This window comes from Danio rerio, chromosome 5 (assembly GCF_049306965.1).
Source record: "Danio rerio strain Tuebingen ecotype United States chromosome 5, GRCz12tu, whole genome shotgun sequence".
Lineage (NCBI taxonomy): Eukaryota > Metazoa > Chordata > Actinopteri > Cypriniformes > Danionidae > Danio > Danio rerio.
Genome location: NC_133180.1, coordinates 34790463 through 34811798, shown reverse-complemented (window position 1 = coordinate 34811798; position 21336 = coordinate 34790463). Strand labels below are relative to the sequence as shown.

General features: G+C 36.5%; 1 protein-coding gene across 18 annotated transcripts in view; it reads left to right on the top strand.

Annotated features, from left to right (window-relative positions):
- fibcd1b (fibrinogen C domain containing 1b) overlaps positions 1–21336 on the top strand; it is a 288498-nt gene that overhangs the window by 149489 nt on the left and 117673 nt on the right. For 5 of the 18 annotated variants that reach the window (XM_073950805.1, XM_073950800.1, XM_068221273.2 and 2 more), the window contains exons 1-2: positions 3369–3865; positions 4013–4197. The exons of 9 other annotated variants lie outside the window; for them this stretch is intronic. In XM_073950805.1, coding sequence (XP_073806906.1) covers positions 4126–4197 — 72 coding nt within the window. In that variant the 5' untranslated portion in view covers positions 3369–3865; positions 4013–4125. Of the gene's footprint in view, positions 1–3368; positions 4198–21336 lie in introns of those variants that run through there. 4 more of the 18 variants (XM_073950801.1, XM_005171902.6, XM_073950809.1 and 1 more) reach the window with 2 other exon arrangements.

The following is a 21336-nucleotide window of genomic DNA, read 5'->3' as shown; positions in this document are numbered from 1 at the left end:
GACACTGTAAGCTTCTCATAAAATAATTGTACACCTCAGTTCATATTCATCTTAGTCCATATATGTTTATGAGCCAATCAGAATCAAGCATTTAACAGCCCAGTAGTATAAAATAAAATATATTATGGACTTTAAAGGCCCCAATATCCTCTTGCTTGTTCTGTTTTAAAATTTCTGTTCGGTGTTCCAAGTTGTTTTTACACTTTTTAAACTTAGATATCTAAAAATCATTTAAAGCAATAAAAACATAAACATCATGATGTAATTTGCTCTGCTGAAAGAGAATTTAAATAGATATGTAAATGTGTGCTGTGCACCTTTCTTTAAGTATAAAAAATAACAAAAATGACATCAATGCGAAAACAGCAATTAAGAAAGCATCTGATCATTGCAACTTGAATGTTTGAATGAGAATAATTTTTGAAGCTCCAGTTATGTATTTCTTATTTACATAATAAACTATTTTAAGTTAAGCAGCTTTGGCTTAAACTGAGACTAGAAAAAACAGTATTAGTGTTGCTTGAATTAAAATGACTTACTCATTTTTAGTGTGTTCAGGTTTTAACACAAGGATGTCCAGGTTTGACAGACCAATAGTAATTTAAAATGCTCTTTTTTTCAGTCAGAGGGGTGGATTTGGCAATTCTTTTGAATTCCAAATGAGCTTCATTTTACCTATTTACTCAGAAAGATTTCACACCCGCTATGTTTCTTTCTGCTTCAAATATATTAAGGCCTTTGAACTTCTCTTTTTAGGCTTAAATCTTGAGTCCCTCTCCTTCCCCAACCTCTTTAAATGTTTCACAAACTTTGAGCCTGGCATTTAAGGAAGAGCATGCAGGCCACTGCCTCGTCACAGATCTCTGCTCTTGTCCTCATGCTCCACCATCCGTGAAAACGCACTGCTTCGCTGCAAGCACACATAGACAGAGCAACATGTTTTATGTTAAAAACATAACACACACAAAGCCAAGACCACTCAGACAAGCACGCATAGAATAAGATGTAAATACACTCTAAAAGCTGCTGTCCACATTTATCATTGGAGGAGGTTCCCACCCCCTTTTCAGTTTAAGTCTGTCCAATAGACTCTTGCCTTAGGCGTCTGGCTAAGATGCAGGTCTTACTGGACACTCCACACACACACACAAACACACACACACACACACACACACACACACACACACACACACACACACACACCTGCATCCAAAAATTCCTCTATGTCCGTTATCAAGTAGTCTCAGCATGAGGCGGCTGTTTCCTGAGGCCCTGTAGAGTGTGTAGACTGCACACATCTTCAATCCTGTAACATCAAAGTTTGCACACACTCTTCATATTGATGTCTAACTTGCTACGTGCACAGGATAGAGATGAGAGTATAAGATAAATAGTGTTAAAGGTCAACATTATAGATTTTAAGGATAGATGGTACATGTGTCTTGTGGTACAAGTGATTGCATGGACATTTTCTGTAGAACTTCCCCAAAATTGTACATTTATAGCTGAAATGTTAAATGTATTTTCATGAAGTGCGAAGTAGTGCTCAGTTACCTGCGCAGTTTAAAACTTTTGACATTTATGATTAATATAACTAATATGGGGTGACACAGTGGCGCAGTGGGTAGCGATGTCACATCACAGCAAGAAGGTCGCTGGTTCGAGCCTCGGCTAGGCCAGTTGGCATTTCTGTGTGGAGTTTGCATGTTGTCGCCATGTTCGCATGTGTTTCCTCCAGATGTTCCGGTGTCCCCCGCAGTCTAAAGAAATGCGCTATAGGTGAATTGTATAAATTGGCCATAGTGTATATGTGTGGGTGTGAATGCAAGGGGTGTGTGGGTGTTTCCAGTGCTGGGTTGTGGCTGAAAGGGCATCCGATACGCAAAACACATGCTAGATAAGTTGGTGGTTCAATGAGCTTTTATGTTTAAAATAATTTCCCGAGTTCACAGCCACATAGACAACAGAGTAAAGACAAAGTGTGTTTGGCTGACTGTCCGGGGAGAGGGCTCTGAGGCTAAAAAGACATCTGAGCTCAGGATATTCCCCTCGTTAAGAGAGAGAGAAGAGTCCGACTTCAGCATCTATTGCCAAATCCCAGAATGCTCTATCTCCCTGAGCTGGGTATGAATCTGCTTGAAAGTATGGAGCTGGGCTGGTAGAGGGATGCAAAGCTGATCAGAAAATGTAGGTAGGACATGCTTGATTATTTATAGGGATTCTCTTTAATGTTGATTGGATTATTGGGGTGGGCATAACGGAAGCGCAGTGGGTAGCACGATTGCCTCACCGCAAGAATGTCACTGGTTCAAGCCTAGGCTCGTTCAGTTGGCATTTCTGTGTGTGAGTTTTCATGTCCTCCTCGTGTTGGCGTGGGTTTTCTCCGGGTGCTCCGGTTTGCCCTATACAGTCCAAAGACAAGTGCTATATGTGAATTGAATAAGCTAAATTTGCTGTATGCATGTGTGTGAAGTAGTGTGCATGGGTGTTTCCTAGTGATGAGTTGCGGCTGGAAGGGTATCTGTTGCGTAAAACATGCTGGATAAGTTGGTGGTTCATTCCGCTGTGGTGACCTCTGATTAATAAAGGGAGTAAGCTAAAAAGAAAATGAAGTAATGACTGAAAGATTTGTGTGAATGCTAATTATGAGTTCAGTGTTTGTGTTCTCCTGAAATTTGTTATTAAACATCACACAATTATTGACCTTCTCTGGCACTTTATGTTATTTACAATAACATTTCTATAACATTTCTATTTCTGCCTCGGGCACCCCATTTTGTCAGACTGCCCATAATGTTATCTTAACAAGTGTACTCATTATCACTTGTATTACACCTGTTCATGCTCATCATAGGGGAAATGTTCTGTAATTGGTGCTAAACTGACTGACTCTGGATGATCGCCTGACTACTCTTCACAGATAATCAATTAACAGGGGTAGACAACATGAGGAAAAAGTGGGAAAAAGTTGCAGTTAATTTCCTCACCCTCAGGTCATGCAAGGTGTACAGTATGTGACATTCTGTCTTTGGAGCTAAATTGGAGCTAAACTCAGCAGGGGCATCAGCCCTCCAGGACGAAGACCCTTGCTTTAAGAAAACATTATTAGGAAACGAACCCCTTTAAAACAGCTTCATTTATTTCACTGCACTTACCCGTCCCCGACGTATCTTTTTATTAGATTCATTTATTTTATTTTATTTTTACACTCTGACAGTAAATTGGGAGTTTCATCAATTAGACGAGGGTTTGGTTTGGAGGAATCCTATCAGTGCAGATTGTGTCTGGGAGAAAAAAAGAGAAACTGAGCGCGCACCGGGAGCGCGCTTAACGGAGAGCTTTTGACACTCGATCAGAGTAGGAGCTTCACTCACAAAACGGAGCCCGGTTAGTCTGTCCTGCCGCGCTAGTTGTGTCAAAGCGAGACAGTCCCTTACCTTCTGTCCGGCAAACTAGGATACATCGTAAACCGTATTTCATTTCTTCCTCAAAAACCCGTCCCCGTTCGAACCAGCAGCAAGAACTGTGCTCGAAGAAACATCTTTACCGCCACACTCCGTCCATCTCGCCAAACGGCTCAGGAATACAAAGTTTTATCACTTTTAACCGCCTCTTCGAGACTGAACGCCTATCATTTGTTTTTCTTTAAAGACATCTGGAGTTTTTCGGCTTTTCAACGACTTTGGCTTGGATGTAGGCTACACGCAGGCGTCTTTCCTTCGCGCCGTTTCCTCAGTGGTTCTCTTGAATGTAGCTGGTGTGGAATACATGAAGACTTTATAACGCCGCGGAAGGAAAGAAAAACGGCTCAGAGAACAACTTTACGGAAGACTAAGGAGTTTATTTATTACTGTTTCCTTATCAAGTACGTATGATATTACCATGTGTGTGGGGCGAGAGTCTTCGCCGCCCCTTTTAGACCAGAATTAGTCAGTGTGGTCCCGGAGTAGAGGCTAAATCAGTGTCTTCTCGATCTCGCGCACGCTCCTCACCATTCTTTTCCTTACCCCAGCGGTTATTTATTTCCATGGAATAACTGAATCGGGAAACGACTGAACGACAAGGAGTTTTTTTTCCCACCGCCTGTAACTGACAGGCGGTTTAGGGTTGGCTCTTCTCCGGAGAATGCTCAATGATCGATGGGGAATCATGAACAGCTCACCGGAACTCGAAGACGGACAGCGGGGCAAAAACCAGGTGTGTCCCACTCTCTTACACTTCACACAGTGCACAGTGTAGTTTTAGCTACTATATATATATATATATATATATATATATATATATATATATATATATATATATATATATATATATATATATATATATATATATATATATATATCCGTGTGTGTTTGGAGAGAGAGAGAGAGAGAGAGAACAGTGAATAGCACAATGAGTTGAGTGCGTCTTGTTCCTGTCACTCCGCATAAGCGCGCCCGTAGATCACGCGCGCGGCAGAAAGTGGCTATTTTGTTTCTCGTTTATGCGGGTAGCCGAGGAAAAGGGCGCCAGTCATGCAAATTGCAGCTGCTTTGTGAATTTGGCACTAAGTACTGGTGTGGTATATTGTGAACGAAGGGAGCGTGGCTTTTAATGTTTGATTAATTGATGAGACATTAGGTTAATTTTAGTTTCTGCCATCGATGTTGGTATATTACATGAGGTAAAGTGTGCCTAGAGGCACTCACGCAGGCTTTTCAAATGGCAACCAAGGTTAGATAGAATAAAGCAAACGCATGAACGTGTCCGAAGTACGTTAAACACGTTTTCATTGATTTTATTTAGTGGCTTTTAAATGGACAATTGTTATTTATAATCTTGTATAAACCCATAAAGCATACATTCACACATAGCTATCACAGGCAATATCAAAATCAACAAAGCACTGTTAATTCTCAAATCTTGAGTACACACCCACACCATTGAACAATCAACTATACAGACTGTAGGGTGAGAGAAAGTAGACAGTTGCAGTTAGTGTTCAACCTTTTTTTTTTTTTTTTGTCTACATTCATCTACACCCTACATTCACATACCGTGTATTTATCTACACTGTTTATGTGTGTGTGTGTGTGTGTGTGTGTGTGTGTGTGTGTGTGTGTGTGTGTGTGTGTGTGTGTGTGTGTGTGTTTAATTATTTATTTATTTTTAGAATGGATGAGAGAGGATGTGTAAAAAATATTTGATTATGTCTACTGAAAAATATGAATAGCTGAACTACAAAGAATAGAATAATAAAGTTGCCTGTAGCTGATATCTGGAAATGGGTCTAAGTCAGTTTTTGGCTTTCTGGTCCATCACAATTGTTTTTTTATTCTATTAGTTGGTTAGTCTGGGATGTGGTGCAGAGATTACAGAGCATGTTTAATAATTTATTCCAACTCAGTGGCAACAAAATTGAATCTTTTTTGAAGCGTTGATAAAGATTTGGCAAAGGTTTTCAACACAGTTCTTAATCAATAAAGAAGTTCCCAGGATTTTCTCAGCGCACACACGAAAATGTAGTGGTGAAATGGAATTGATTGAGTCCATTTTTGCTGACAGCAGTTCACACCAAGCTCCATACATGCATTTTTAACTAATGATTGTGCATGTCTGTTTCTTTGGAACTGATGCATGTTTTGTTTGTTTTCCCTAAGAAGGTTAGTTGTTGGAATAATAAACAATTAATATTAAATGATAGAGATTAATTGATTAATGTCTTACATTGTTCCTCCAGTGTAGTGAATTTAAGAGAAACTAAAAATACAGGGGGAAAAATTGAATCCACGATTTAACACTACATGTACACGCCTGTCTGTACCAAGCACAAAATCAGCACCATGGACAGCAAGCATTAACCACATGCCATGTGTTACATCCAGAACCATGGACAGAGCTTGAGTCTGTTTTTGAACAAATGAATCCTCCAAATCTCCCTAATTTATGAACTAATATTTTGTATTAAATATAATATTTTGTATTAATATTTAATAAGTTTCTCAACGAAAACAAAGATTTGTGTAATTAGGCTTTTGATTCATAAGCTTATAGGTTCAACATTAGGGCCTTGTGACAACTTGCCCTGATCCTACCATTTAGGAGAACATCTGAAATGGATAGTCATTTACTGTCCCTCCACTGGTTCCAAACCTGTTTGAGTTCCATTCTTCTGGAAATACTTTAAAGAGTGTTGGACAGCAGCATCCATTAACTTCCATAGTATTTTTTGTACCTACAGTGGCTGCTAATTTTCTGTAATTTGCAACATTCTTCAGAATATATTGTTTTGTGTTTAGCTGAAGAAAGAAATGCATAATGTTAAGAATGACACGAGTTAATGGTGACAAGATTTTCACTTTTGGGTGAACTATATCTTGCTTTGACATGTTGAAGTGGCTACAGTTTTTGTCAAGATGATCCTAGTCTCAGACCTCATGCTTATTATTTTTTGGCAAAATTTCTGTTGCATAAGGCACACAAAATGGAAAACACTTTGCGGGTTTTCAAGTTGTGGTCCTGTTGGCTGAATTCTATCGCATGTTAGAGAGGTTTCTGTCATGTTCATAAACTGTGCACACTGGTCTGTTGTTGAATGAATGTTATTTTTCCATATTTACAACTTTAAAACAACTTTACTAACTTAAAAATGCTTTACATGTCAGTTAGATGGCCTTTTGAGCTGTATTTGGCAATTGTAAACAAACTTGAAGTTTAGACCTTCTGCTGTCAGTCAAAAAGTCTGGCTGTGTAAGACTAACAGAATCATTGCAATATTGATTTGACAGTTTATTTGGTATATACGGGTGGGTGGAAATCTTGGTTCTTTGATGCATTATGGCTGTGGACAATTCTGAATCGATTCACAAATGTCAAAAAATTGATAACTTGATGTTGAGTTGAAAATCTAAAATGCAGACGTGTATCAGCCGGACACTGTAGATCAACAGAGAATGGACAGAGAAATGCAAATAGACGCATTTACAGTAGTAGATGTGTTTGTTCATTCAAATTAAAAAGCTAAAGCCGCTGGACCACACAAGAGCCATGCAATATGCAGTTTGTTTCTTACACTGTTCTTTTGCCAATTTCCTTGATTAACCTCTTTCTGTTCTTTCCTCCTGTCTCAACTCACTTCAAATCCATGTTCAGGATTCAGTTTGGACTTCTAAATCTTTGACTTGTTATTTATTTTTGAATAATTTCAGCATTGTATTGTTACTTGTTAGTTATTCATAGTATGCTAAAATCCACAAGCATTCATATTCTTTGAAAGAGCTGCTGGTACAGAATTTTACAATCCAGGCTCATTGAAAATACTTGCCCCTGAATAAGTCTCTTTAAAAATAAATAAATAAGTTGCTCCGGTTATGTTTAATTGCAGGCTTCAGATGACAAATCCATTAGAGGACACTGTCTACATTTGCAGAGATGAAATACATTAGGCTGTGTTTTCCTATACACTACACTTGGATGTCCATGTTCATAAGAAAGCAGGGCTTCTCATACATATCACTTTGCGATCGACTGACTGTTTTCAAAATCAAAAGAAAGAGAAAATTACACCATGGCCACATAGTTTGCCATGATTTGACATTTCTTCTTTCTGTTTTGTTGAACCATACTTGGATTTAAACCTGATCTATTTTGCATCACAAGTACAACACCGTACAAAGTGATCTATCACATCAGAAAAGTTGTCTATAAGCAGATAAACAGGTGAGGCAAACATATTTGATTACAAATCATAGACACGTTTAAGTTGTTTTGTGGTATTTATTTGGTCATAGTGATTTGTACCTAGAAGTACATTTCAGTATCACAAAAATGTTGGCTAAATGGTTCAACAACTTTCCTTTTCTAAAGGATTACTGTATACTGGTATATTTATACTTAAATTGAGAAAGCTTCTCACAGTATCACATTTTCTTATTGTGTTTATTGTTGAATCTTTTATCATGATATAGTGTTATCATGATATTGACCTGAGCTGCAAAAGAGGATATTAGGTATAATAGCATGCATAAACAAATAAATAAACAAACAAACAAATACATAAATAGTGTATTGTTTTATTGTATGTAGATTTTAAGAGTAAACAAATGTTTAAAAAATAGCAAAAATGTTTATCAAGTTCAAAAGGTAGCCCTGTACAATAATATTTCCTTAGTAATGTTAGTTAATGTATTAAAATGAACAGTTTTTTTTTCACAGTTTGTTATCCTAATGTTGGTGTTTGATATATGCTAATTACAAATGTACAACTAAATTTTTATTAGTTATTAATTGTTAATCTTGTTGAAACAATATGCTGTATGGTATTTTAATGTTAACAAATTACTAAAACATGAACTAAGAATGATTAAACATTTAAGTAAGAAGCTAAGATTAAGATGCTTTTGTAGTTTTCATTGTGAGTTTAATTTAGCTAATGTTGACAATCGGAGCCGTATTGTACATTGTTAAAAAAATAATAGGCCTAAACTATTCAAAGCATTGTAAGTCAATATCTCCTGCATGTCGTAGGCCAGATTAATGTGAAAATATTTGTTTAGAAATAAACAGCTTATTAAATCTTCATTATTTGGTGCGGTGAAAGTGATAAACAAGCAAATACAGCAATCATATTATTATAAAAAAGATACTCTAAAAGTTTGAATAATAAGTCATTTTTCCCTTTATGTGGCAACACAGCTCAGTGGTTAGCCATGTCGCCTCACAGCAAGAAGGTTGCTGATTAGAGTCTTGACTGGGCCAGTGGGTTTTTCTGTGTGGAGTTTGTATGTTCTCCCTGTGTTTGCGTAGGTTTCCTCTGGGCGCTCTGGTTTTCCCCACAGTCCAAACACATGCGCTATACAGTTGAAGTCAGAATTCTTAGCCCCGTTTTTAATTTTTTCTTTTTTAAATAATTCTCAAATTATGTTTAACAGAGCAAGGACATATTCACAGTATGTCTGATAATTTTTTATTTATGTATTTATTTTTTAGTGAAAGTCTTATTTATTTTATTTCAGCTAGAATAAAATCAGTTTTTAATTAAAATTATCAGTCCCTTTAAGCTATAAATTTTTTCGATAATCTACAGAATAAATCGTTATACAATAACTTGCATAATAATCAAACCTGCATAGTTAACCTAAGTAACCTAGTTAAGCCTTTTAATGTCACTTTAAGCTTTATAGAAGTGTCTTGAAAAATATCTAGTCATATATTATTTACTGTAAATAGTTAAAGATAAAATAAATCAGTTATTAGAAATGAGTTATAAAAAACTATTATGTTTAGAAATATGTTGAAAAAAACATTTTTTTCCACTAAATAGAAATTGGGGAAAAAATAAACAGGGGGGCTAATAATTTAGGGGGGTTAATAATTCTGACTTCAACTGTAGGTGAACTGAATAAACAAAATTGACCTTAGTGTATGTGTATGAATGAGTCTGTATGGGTGTTTCCCAGTAATGGTTTGCAGCTGGAAGGGTATCTGCTGTGTAAAACATGCTGGATAAGTTGGTGGTTCATTCCACTGTGGCGACAAAGGGACTAACCCAAAGGGAAAAAAATGAATGAATATTCCCTGTTTTTTGAAGTGCACATAATAACAATATCATGTTTATTATCATGAAATTTTATTGGATACCAGTACATGAATAAATGGGACAATGTTGGTTGAAAGACTGTTATTTTGTCTGTATTAAGTCTGAAGTCAGAAATTATCTTACCAAGTCTCACAAGAAAAAAAAAAATTCTAGACTGCACATTTTGGATCTCTCTTTTTTTAAACAGTGGGATACTCCAGGACGAACGTGAAAACCTCTTAAACCATAATGATCAGCAAATGTGCGTACTAGACAGAACAGCAATAAACCTCAAATGGATAATACAGTGACCATAAGCAGCATGTGGAGATTTACAAACGTTATGGAATATACTGTATAACTGTAATGAAGAGGGTAGTTTACAGTGGTAAGCTAAAATAATGAAGAATAAAGAAAAGAAGTCGGTGTGAAATCACAACACCCATTCACAGTTTGAGCTATGAATGGCTAATGCTTTCTCCTCGTATGGGAAGAAGGGAGGAGACAGAGACATGAGGAGACGAATTCAGAGGGATGTCAGGTTGGACAGGAAGGGAGTTCTGGGGATTCCTGTTAGCTTTAGGATACGCTGACAGGCAAACGCCGACATGCATTTTATTGTATTGTTCTGCATTCTACATCATGACTTCCTGTTAAAACAAGTGCCCTGTTTATGCATGAACCGAAACCGCCTAACAACCTTTGACTGTGTGTGTGTGTGGCAGAACATATTCTCTTTACATACCTTGTGACTGTTTCTTTCTTTTAACAGCATTTCTCATTTTCTTATTCACTGCTTGTCTTTGTTTTTTCTCCTGTGCTCTTTTTCTCCCTCTCTCCTGCCATCTGTCTCATACCCTGCCTCACCCTGCCACTCAACCTCTTACTACTTTTCCGTCCATCAGGTCAAACACTGACGGATTCGTCAATAGAGGCCTAGGGGGGCGCGATCGTTTTCTTTCTTTTATTTTCCCTGTCCTGCCTTTGCCTTGAACCTGCTCTCACTTTCTCATCTGTCTTCCACCATGTGATTGCACTCTCACGTTCTGTATATGCATGCTAAAGGAAGCGTACATACAGACACACGCATACACACATAAGAAAAAAAAAATGTATATATATATACTGTACAAACTGCACATTCTCTACCCCATCTCCTAAACCTATCCCTTACCGGAAACGATTTACATTTTAAGATTCTTTAAATACTTTCTTCTGGGCGAAGCAGTGGTGCAGTAGGGAGTGCTGTCGCCTCACAGCAAAAGGGTCGCTGGGCTGGGCCGCTGCATAAAAACTAGCTGGATAAGTTGGCGGTTCATTCTGCTGTGGCGACCCCGGGAATAATAAAGGGATTAAGCCGACAAGAAAATGAATGAATGAATGAATGAAGGAACTTTTTTCCGGATAATTCATGAGGTGTTTTCCTGATTGGAACCAAACACATTTCCCCGCAGTAAGTACAAATTCAAGGTACTTGCAGTACACACACACCACTCATGCACTGCAATGAAGAAAGGAGATTTGCATCGACTCTCCCTGTGGCTTTACTTCCTGCTGTGCATTTAGTGTCACATGTGACAGTAGTAGGCTCAAGCCATTAGCCATTGTTCACTTGCTGAAAAATGTATGAAATGGTACTTGCACCTCTACTAGTCCTGAGCATTTGAAGATTTTCATACATTTAGACTGAGTCATAAATTGTGGTTATGGGTTAAGCATGTTGAAGTGCACTTACTGAGACATTATGTACTGAAAGTGACACGTATTTTAGTTATTTATTTATTTTCTGCTGTTCATTTAGAGGAGGGTGTCATTCATTTTAACTGGATTTCAAAATGCCTCAGCACATCCAGGATCAATTTTTTTTATTGTACTGTAGATCAAATCTAAATCTCTCAATATCTTTTGTCCTACCAGGCTTGGAAAATTCCCAGGATTTTTTGTCCATTAGTTCATGGTTTTGTGATTGCTTTGCATTGATTGGGGACAACACAAACTGTGGAAACATATATATATATATATATTGTTTATTTGATCAAAAATACAATAAATTTGTAATGCCGATCAATAATATTCCTCTCTATACTGTAACTATTCTATGTTCTATGTGAAACTTTTTTAAGTGTAATGTATTTTAGTAAATTAAAGGTAAATTATTAGCATCATTAATGAAACTGCAAATTCTATTTTGCCACATTACTTTTTGTTTCTGTGTTTTCTATCAAATAAATGCAGCATTGGGAAGCAGTAGAGGCTATAGAGATCCCTATATGATCAGTAGTTTGTACAGAATTTGTGCATGTATTTTATTCTGATAATTTTCAAAACCCCAAACTTTTACAGGACACGGTAGTAGAGGTGTAAACCTAAACTGGTCTCACGGTTCGGTTCGGTTCGGTAACAATTATCATAACATTGAATCCGTTCAATTCTCGTTGCATCATGGTGCATTGAGAATGCTTTCCATACACAGTTTTATATTTTCCTCACAGCACAGCAATTCTTGTATTAAAATGTATTTATATATTTATATTTATATATAATTTTGTCCTTTAATACAAATAGTTATTACTAAACTGTACCTTTACACAGCACGAGCACCTACAGCAAATAAACAAATATAATATCCCGCTCGCTTTCTGAGACTTGTCTACCAAGTTCTTACTTACATCCCTATGATTGGCAGGGCTCGAAATTGCGACTATTTTGGTCGCATATGCGCCCGAAAATTAATCTATGCGACCTCATAATATATCTGGGAGCATTAGTGCGACTGCAGATAATGGTTGTATTGCGACCTGTTTCGATTTTTTGTAAAAACGTGCTGAATCGCTCTTCCCTGCCGCTATATTGGTTCATATTAGCTGTCAATCACTCAAGGTATTCCGCTGTCAGATGACAGGGAAGGAGCTTTTATGACCACGGGGAAATGCAAACGGCTGAAGAGTAAAAACTTAAAGCACACAGGTTTGCAAACCCCACCTAAAGTTGAGGCGCAGATGAGAGCGATCATGACACGTCACGTGGTGAATAATGATCCGCCAGCTGAGATCAATCGAGTACGCGCTTCTTGGAGAATGTGCCCGAATCTCCATGCGTCGCATTCACTGCGTGTTCAGCGCAAATGTCCGCTAAAAGTCAAATCTAATACTGTACATATCATCGCCAAAGCAGCTCGCCTTTACTAAGTTTATACTGAAACTGCGGCTCATAAAAAAGAGCGGTATTGCGCCGGTGGTCATCGCAAGAATCTTGCGCTGCCTGCGCATAAATTGGGTCGGCTGACTCGCCTGCTTTTCCACAAACACAGAGAAATGAAGATCATCTCAGACTGAACCTTTAAATTGACACAAACTGAAACCAAAACTTTTAAAGAGTGATAGAAGTGAGACTTTACTTACTTTCTTTTGTCTATTCTTTTTTGAGGTGTATATTATTATTTTTTATTTATTTACTGATGACTGCTTTGCAGCTTTCATCATTGAATTGAATGATTTATTATAATCTTTTGTTTGTTTTGTAGCAGAAATATTATTTATTAAATTGACATGCATATAAAAACAGCAGTACAAAATCAATATTTCTTACTGCAATACTTCATTTTTGTTTGATGCAAACTATACATTTATTTTTCACAAAGTAACAGACTTTTTATAGCAGATAACCTACATTTATGCACATTCAAGGCAGTATCATAATGAGAAATGTAATTCATTGTTACTATTATTGTCATTTTCATCATCACTAATATTCTATAGCCTAATTATTAGACATTCATTTTGGAATTATTGCACACAAATATCAATGTCAGCATTAGTTCGATAGTTGTTTCTGGTTTTTGTCAGTCCTATTAATGTTGTTTTAAAATACAATAAATCCCTTAAAAAACAATTTGCAGCGGTGCTCATTCATTTTTGGTTGGTGCTCCTAAATTTTTTCTGGTGCTCCTAAATTTATTTTGGTGCTCCTAAATATTTGAAGTTGGGAGCACCGGCGCTACCAAGTAAAAAAGTTAATTTCGAGCCCTGATTGGTCAACAGAAAGAGCTGCTATTGGCTCTAGCGCTCTTCACAGATGAGTGACTCTGATAAACGGCAGCGGTGATCACAGCTGCTCCATGATAGACACTGTGGAGAAAACTCTGCAGAAAAGTGTCTGTGTCCTGAAGTATCCTTGTAACAGCCGAGTGGAGAGAAAAAGTCACATCAGCAGGTCAAATAGGCCACAATGAGAGAGAGAGAGAAAGAGAGAGAAATGGAGTTTACTTTCATTTTCTCACTTGCAGTGAAATTGTGGCTTCTGCTATAAGTGTCAGTGAAAGACTGTCCAGAAAACATACTCGCAGTGAAATTGTGCACAGTTTTTGCGTTTTTAAGTAGTTGGAGCGTTGTAAATACTCGCGCTCGCCATAGTAAGCTTCTGCAACATAGCACATATGCTATAAATGATGTCAGTACATAATAACCGGTTATGAATATTACTGAACCGATACCGAATTGTCCATGTTTGCATCGCGGTGCACCGAAAAAACAAATAATATGGACACCCCTACTCGGTAGTATGTTTGCTTAAAAGTCTTTACTTTATAACATTTGCAAATTATTATTATTATTTTGTAAAGATAGGCTTTTACTTGTAGGTCTACATAAAGGCTTTTCAAAGTCCAGTCTCTGGTCCATATGCCTGAGAGATTTCAATTTGGACCCGCTCGATAATTGTGTTTAAGGGATTAAAATTGTGGATTTACTTCTTTGATTTGACTACTTGTTCGTCTTTTTGGCCATGATCCGAAATGAGACTGAAAATGAAACTTTCTGCGTAGTGTTGTTGTCATTCAGTTTACGCGTTTGTGGTAATTGGGTGACACTCTTCACTGCAGTGAGTGTTTGAATGGGTGAGGATGTCAGTTTCCAGAAAGACAGAAGAAAATTTGAGTTTTCAAAGATGATAGACAGAGAGGTGTTCATTTTGCTCACATCCAGCACAAATGTTCTGTTTGATTCGTAATGAGATAGTTGCAGTTGGGAAGTGGAAATGTGAAATATGACACTATATGAAGCAAACATTTCGTCAGCTGATTGAAAACATATTGTGCCATTTCTCACATTAGAGTGCCCCATATTTTACACCTTGTTATTTTTGACCTATCTGTGGCTGTTTTTTTTTTTTTTTTCTCTCATAAAATCCGCTGACACTTATATTATGTGTCACTTGTCATTTTGCCACTTTTGCGCTAGGTTATTAATGTAGGCTATTTTAAAATGCAAAATGCTGACTTATGTGCATATTTATTAAAACAATGAATTTTGACATTGATGAGATTTTGGATTTGGACCTTTGAATTGAGACTTGATACATTTGTTCCTCTGTTTCCATATTGTGGTTATAAAAGATCAAACATGAGAGTTCTTGCTGAGAGATGCGGAGAGATTTCTCATCAATGTTCTACTAATGGTAATTTAGCTACACAGGCTACATAGATTAAAACTACAACACATACACACTCACCCATACAGTTTGATTGGGTGGCATAGACGTTCTCTCGAACAGTAATGATATGAAAATAATTAATACAGCATAGTAACTGAATCATTTATGAACAACGAAAGTGCTAATCAGCTTATAAAGAGGAAGAGAGGGGGGAAATGAATGGGCTGGGGGGAAGTGCAGCCTCTAAAGGATTGGTGTGATGAATATTGGTTAAAGTTCAGTGTTGCTAACCCATTTCATGAGCTATCAGCATTTTTCAAGATATTTAATCACAGTTGCTGTTGTTTTTTTAAGTGGCCTGTACTTGTAATAGATGTTCTGCAAGTTAGTTTTTGCATCTGCCATTAATAATATGTAAACACTAATTATTTCAGAAACTGAAAATCTTATTTTGAAGAGCAAGTTACTTTCATATGTTGATTTATTTTGACTGTATAGGCATACATTTTCATGTACTTTGAACTCTTGCTTCAGTAAGAAGCAAGATAACTTTTTGCAACATAACACAATTTTTTTGTTAAAACTCTTTAAAATACCAAAGCTGTTTCACGACTTCACTGTACATGTCATCTGCTCTATCTGGGTCAGAGAAAATTAAAGGTTTGTCTGTTGTGATTGCCAAAGGTTACAGACATATTTTTAAGATTCCAATCTTATAATTAATAGTTAAAAATGCATGTTTGCTATTTGTCTCAAGTTGCTTAAAAACAACTGACAATATTTTTGGGGATTTATCTGAAATCTTTAAGTCATAGCTGTAAATCTAAATCCTTTGTTAGGTAGTCTTGCTGATGCTATTGGTAAATGGTTTACTTTATTTGATCTTTAATCCTGTGTTGTCAGTGATTTAAGATTTTCAACTTGATTTCTACAACTCCAACTCCTTTATTAACAAAATACACAAATGTGTTGCTTTTTTTAATTGTGTATCTATATCATCACACACTTAAGTTTGCTCTGTTTTAATTCAACTGGAATGCAAAAGTAAATGATACAGTGGTTACTTGTTATCTCTGTCTCTATTTGACATTTTCATTTTTTCTTGACTATGTTAAAACTAAACGAAGTGACGTCACATGACTGTTTCTCTGACTGCATAATGCTTGAATATTTGATGATTGGTTGATTTTGCTAAACAGCTCGCTATCACATTTTAGTTTCACAGTTCAGTGTTTTCTGCTATAGATTCATTATCCAGAGTTAAAAGCTGTGCCATCCTTCTTTCAGAATATCAGATGTGATTTTGTGCTTTTTCTGAGTTACCTAGTGCAGTGAGTGTGAAAACGACTCTTCAGTTCTTTTTCAAGTTGCTTTCAGTTTAACAACTGAGGTATTATTGAGACAAAAACAATTCAGGGTTTGCTTTAAATCACTTTATAGGACTTTTGAACTTAGGGATACTAAGAGATGTGAATGAATTGGTACTGTAGACATGGGACGAAAACTGATTTCAAGATTTACCACAGTTTAGAAAAGTCAAGGTTTTGAAGCTGCAAATATTTTCTTTTATCCTAAAGTATATGTAAGTGTGTGTGTTCTTTAGTTTTTTTTTTTTTTTTGCAACTATTTCATTAGTTTTTTTTGGGGGGGGAGCAATATCTACAGCAAAATGACCCTTCAAATCAAAAGCTCAGCTCACGAATAAGGAATTGTTTGAAAATCAAGTCTCTTATACACCAACATACAAGCATGCTATAGACCCGAAGAGTGCAGTGGCTTTACTTTATACCCAAAGAAAAGAAAGCTATTTCAAGTTGTTTTGAAATCGGTGTTTTTGAAACTAATGAAGTCAGTCAGTGATTTGTTTAAATTGTTTAGCCTGGTAAGTTTAAAATAACAAAACCCAAAATATTTTAAATGTTTCTTAAAATAAAATATATTGTTTTCAATGGGGGGAAAGTTGTTGTTTTTATACCCAGACATTTTAAAAAAACTTATTTTAGAGCAGTAATCACAATATCCTGAAATAAAAAAACTGTGATATATTTATCGAATGTTATCATTCTGTCAGAATCTCATACCAGCCCATGCCTAGTGTACTGTATCTAAAAACAAATATATGACAGATTGTATGAGATGATGTTGTTATGATCCAAAACAATCCATTTTGTGTTATAACCAGTGGTATAAAGTAACAAATTACAAATGCTCAAATTACAGTACTTGCGTAGTTTTTCTCAGCAATTGTAATTTACTAAGTCGTTTTAAAATGTGTACTTATAGTTTTCCTTAAATACATTTAAAGTGCAGGATAGGTACTTTTACTCCATTACTTTCCTTCAACCTGCAGTCACTATTTTTTTTCTTGGATATGGTGAACTTTTTTCTAAAGAAGAAAAATAAGTCCTGCGATTCCTGTCCAATCAAATTGCACATAGAAAGTAAATTGCATCAAACTGAACAACCTCAAGACATGGGCTCTTTATAAATCCAGCAAACCTTTTGGAAGCATGTCCAAGAAGATGTCCTGAATCTTTAAAAGCAATAAAGCAATATTTCAATAAAGACATTGGCACGAAAAACAGCAGTTGATGGCTAAAGAATTCATCATTACGCTATTGTAAATCATTTGTACAGTATTTGGCTTCGGTACAATTTTGGTTTCAATCCTGATCTCTGATGAACCTGACCTTGTTCAAGGGTTAAATGTTGTGTATCAGACACCCAGAATCAATCAAATCAAAAACACATAGTTATTCTTATTCCTGAAATAAGTAATGTAAACATCATCAAGGCAAGTATTCTGCATTCCGAATCTTTGATATATTTGAAGAGATTCAATAAATAATCCCTGTGCATTAAGTTGTTGATTTATTATACCCTTTAGCTCCATTTTGCCCTTCTTCTGCGTGTTTGTATATGTTTATGCTTATGCGTGCGGTATATGGGGATGTGGACGTGTGAGTTGATTTAACACAGAGTGGTAATAGCATCATTAAGGCGGAATGATGTGATCAAGAATGTCAAGGTTAATCACTGAACTAATTACAGCCAAGAGATAGAGATTAAAGGCGGGGGAAAAAAGAGCAAGAGACAGTTCACCATTTCAAGAATTACCAGTCTGTAACCACATCTCACATCTTGAGGACTTCAGCATGCAGACACACACACAAACAAGCAGTCTGTCGCATAATGACTGTATGGGGGCGGCAGCTATTAGGGTTGCTAATGGGGATACTTTCACACGCTGTTTTTTGAAAAACCAATAAACTGACAGATTGAGAGGAAGATTCGAAAAAGCAAAGGAGGGAGAAAGAGATGCACATTGCAGGATCCACACTAAAGATCCAGGCCCATGGTAACCGTAATCCAGCACATGAATTATTTACACTGCATCTAAACTCAATCTAGCGAACACAGATCAATTCCTCTGCACAACATACGGGGGTGGGAAACCGAGGGATGGATGGAAAAGAGGGAGGGAGAGAGGGAGCAGATTAATAAATGAATTTAAGAAGTTATTCAAATGCTAAATTATTTACATGTCAAATCAATCCGAAGAGCTGAGAATGGATTGCCTCATTTTAAGGCAGTGCAGAGTGGATGGAGTGAGGTGAGGGAAGCGGATAAGAGGTGTTGGGAGAGAGGCTAGAGGATTAGATAAATAAAACATGGCAATATATGACCAGTAACTTGCTTATTTGCTGCACATTGAGGATTAGGGAAGGTGACTGCACCAGAAACCAATGTATGTTTCACCCACATGAAACCTGAGAATGAACAAATCCTGAAACACTATATACTGTTTAAAAGGCCATTTTTATATACACTCCCTGTTGTTCTCCAGCATGTATAAATCAATGAAAGCAGAACCAGCATTAGTGCTGTTGAATCTACTGAGGGCAGGTGCGATCAGTTTAAGTGTAGTAGCTGTAAGTGTGCTGTGGAGATTCAGGTCCATTTACACTCTAAAGTCATTCCCTGTGTGTGTGTACAGTATGTGTGTGTTTGTGTGCGTGTGTGCATTATCTTACACAGTATGGGCATTTTTTACTTCTTATACTATCACCCAATGTTAACAGTTATATACTTTACTATCACCCAATGTTAACAGTTATATACTTTATAGAAACGACAACCTCAATTGACTCTTAGCAAGAAAGGTAATAAATAAATTCTACAAAATTGACATTTATTTCAGACAAAAGCAGACAGGAAGGTTGGCAGTTTGCCTTCAAATGAGATATTCAGGATTCACAGGGCAAAACTGAATTACCACATCACGTGGGGAATGAGACTGACGATAACGACAGTTGATTTCCCAAATGTCATTGCTAATTGACACTTTTAGAGCTTTCTAGATTAAAAGTAGCCATCTAGATGGCACATTTAGTGGGATTAACGCATGCCCCAGAATGTTCACTTGCATTTCTTTATAATGAACAGCTGAAAAATCCTAAAATATTCTTTCATTTTTGGTTGCATAGACGTCGTTCAAACTGAAAAGTGTATATTTGTTTGTATATTTACCAGAACAACAAAACACTGTGCTTTTGTAAAATAAAGAAATCAAACAGTGTGCACTGTCTGCCGCCTCTCTGGCTTTCTGACATGCGTTGTTATGACAAAGCAGATTTTGCATTTTCCACTGTCTGTCTGGATACCTGCTGTTTGCATTACAAAAGAAAATATACAGATTTTTAAAAGTTAAAGCCCAACCTTAAAGCCCAACAATCTACTCTAACTCTAAAGATAGTTTGTTTATTGAAAACTGAAACTGCAATTCTTTGAAATGCCTCTAGGCCAGGCTCCGAAATAGAGCACGTTTCTAATGACCCCAATTTAAAAATGTCCAACTTTACAACAGAAAAAACAAGTGTCTACAGCTTGGTACAAAAATTTTGGTGTATATAGCTAATATTACCCTTCACGACAACTGTGAGGGTGCTGAATTTTTTTTTTCATTTACTTCTTTTATATTAATAATTAAGGGAGTAGCCACTTGAGTGACAGCTAGGTCTTGCTGGTTGCTGTCATGTCACTTCAGCTGATTCAGCTGATCTCCACTGAACTCGGCATATACATCGTATTTTTGTTTTTATTTATGTGGCTTTACACAGTCAGTTTCCTTTTGAAATTTTTCCTACAGTTATCAGATAATATGGCATGCTGTGTGCACCTAATTGTTTTCACAATTCATTCAAATGGCCTCCGTTTCCCAGTTGAGTGAAATTCTTAGACTTATTTACCATGTCTATAAATGTATTTGTTTTATTTAAGATAATTTATCATTTATAATTTTCTTTAGAACTTGAATGCAACTCCAGAATCTGACAGATTGATTAGCTGTAGGCTATAGAACAGTCATCTGAAACGTTGTTATACATTGTTATGATTGGTTAGTTGGCCAAGTTTGACTAAATTTAATTAGCTTAAATTCAGCCCTTATGAAATATTTGCAAAAATTTTGCTAAAATAATTTGCTTAAAATACTCTTGTGTCTGCTTCATTCAGCTCTGAGTTAAAGTATTTTTTATGCTGCGTTTTGCACGTTTTGCTTGTTTGTCATTAATTGCTTTATTTACATCATACAAAAAGACATTGTCCTGGAAAGCACTGTATTTAATATGATATTTGGCAGAATTGTACACTGATGCATACTTAAGGATGCGATATTGCAGCTTATAACCAACTGTACAATTCAGGTTTTGAGATAGAAAGATAAAAAACCAAAGTGAATTCTGTAAAGCATATTTCTTATAGCACAAGCAATTTTCATTGCGTTCAGGTAGAATAACTATCACTGTTCCCCTTCATGCTTTCACTATCCATAATAAACCCAATGTCACATGATACAATGGGAATCATATTTTAAACACCGGGCAGAAATCCATTCGTCTGCAATATTCTTGCGCTGACTGAGCAGAAGTTTGGTACAGACCTGAAGCAGAATTTGAGGAACATAATGACTTTCTCCATCTGAGTGACTTTGGGCCACAGGTGTACTTTATAATGAGTCTGTGTGTGTTTCAGATATGGCTGAGTGCAACTGTGATTGATAGGTTTAGAGATCTGTCTCTCAAAACCCAAGCTAAGACATATAGAGTAACACACGAACAGATGATAAAAGCCCTTGGAGAGAAAACAAGAACCTGATTTGGCTTGTAGCCTACAGTACCTGTCAAACACAGCAATCAGTGTAAGGATTTCAAATACTTTGCATTGGATTGCATTGGAATTTTTTTAACGATGTTTTGTGTTTTAAAAGTGTTTTTAAAACATAATAGAAACTGGATATATGAGGCATTCTAATGGGTAAATGCTCAGCAATAGCATCCAATGAAGTGCGC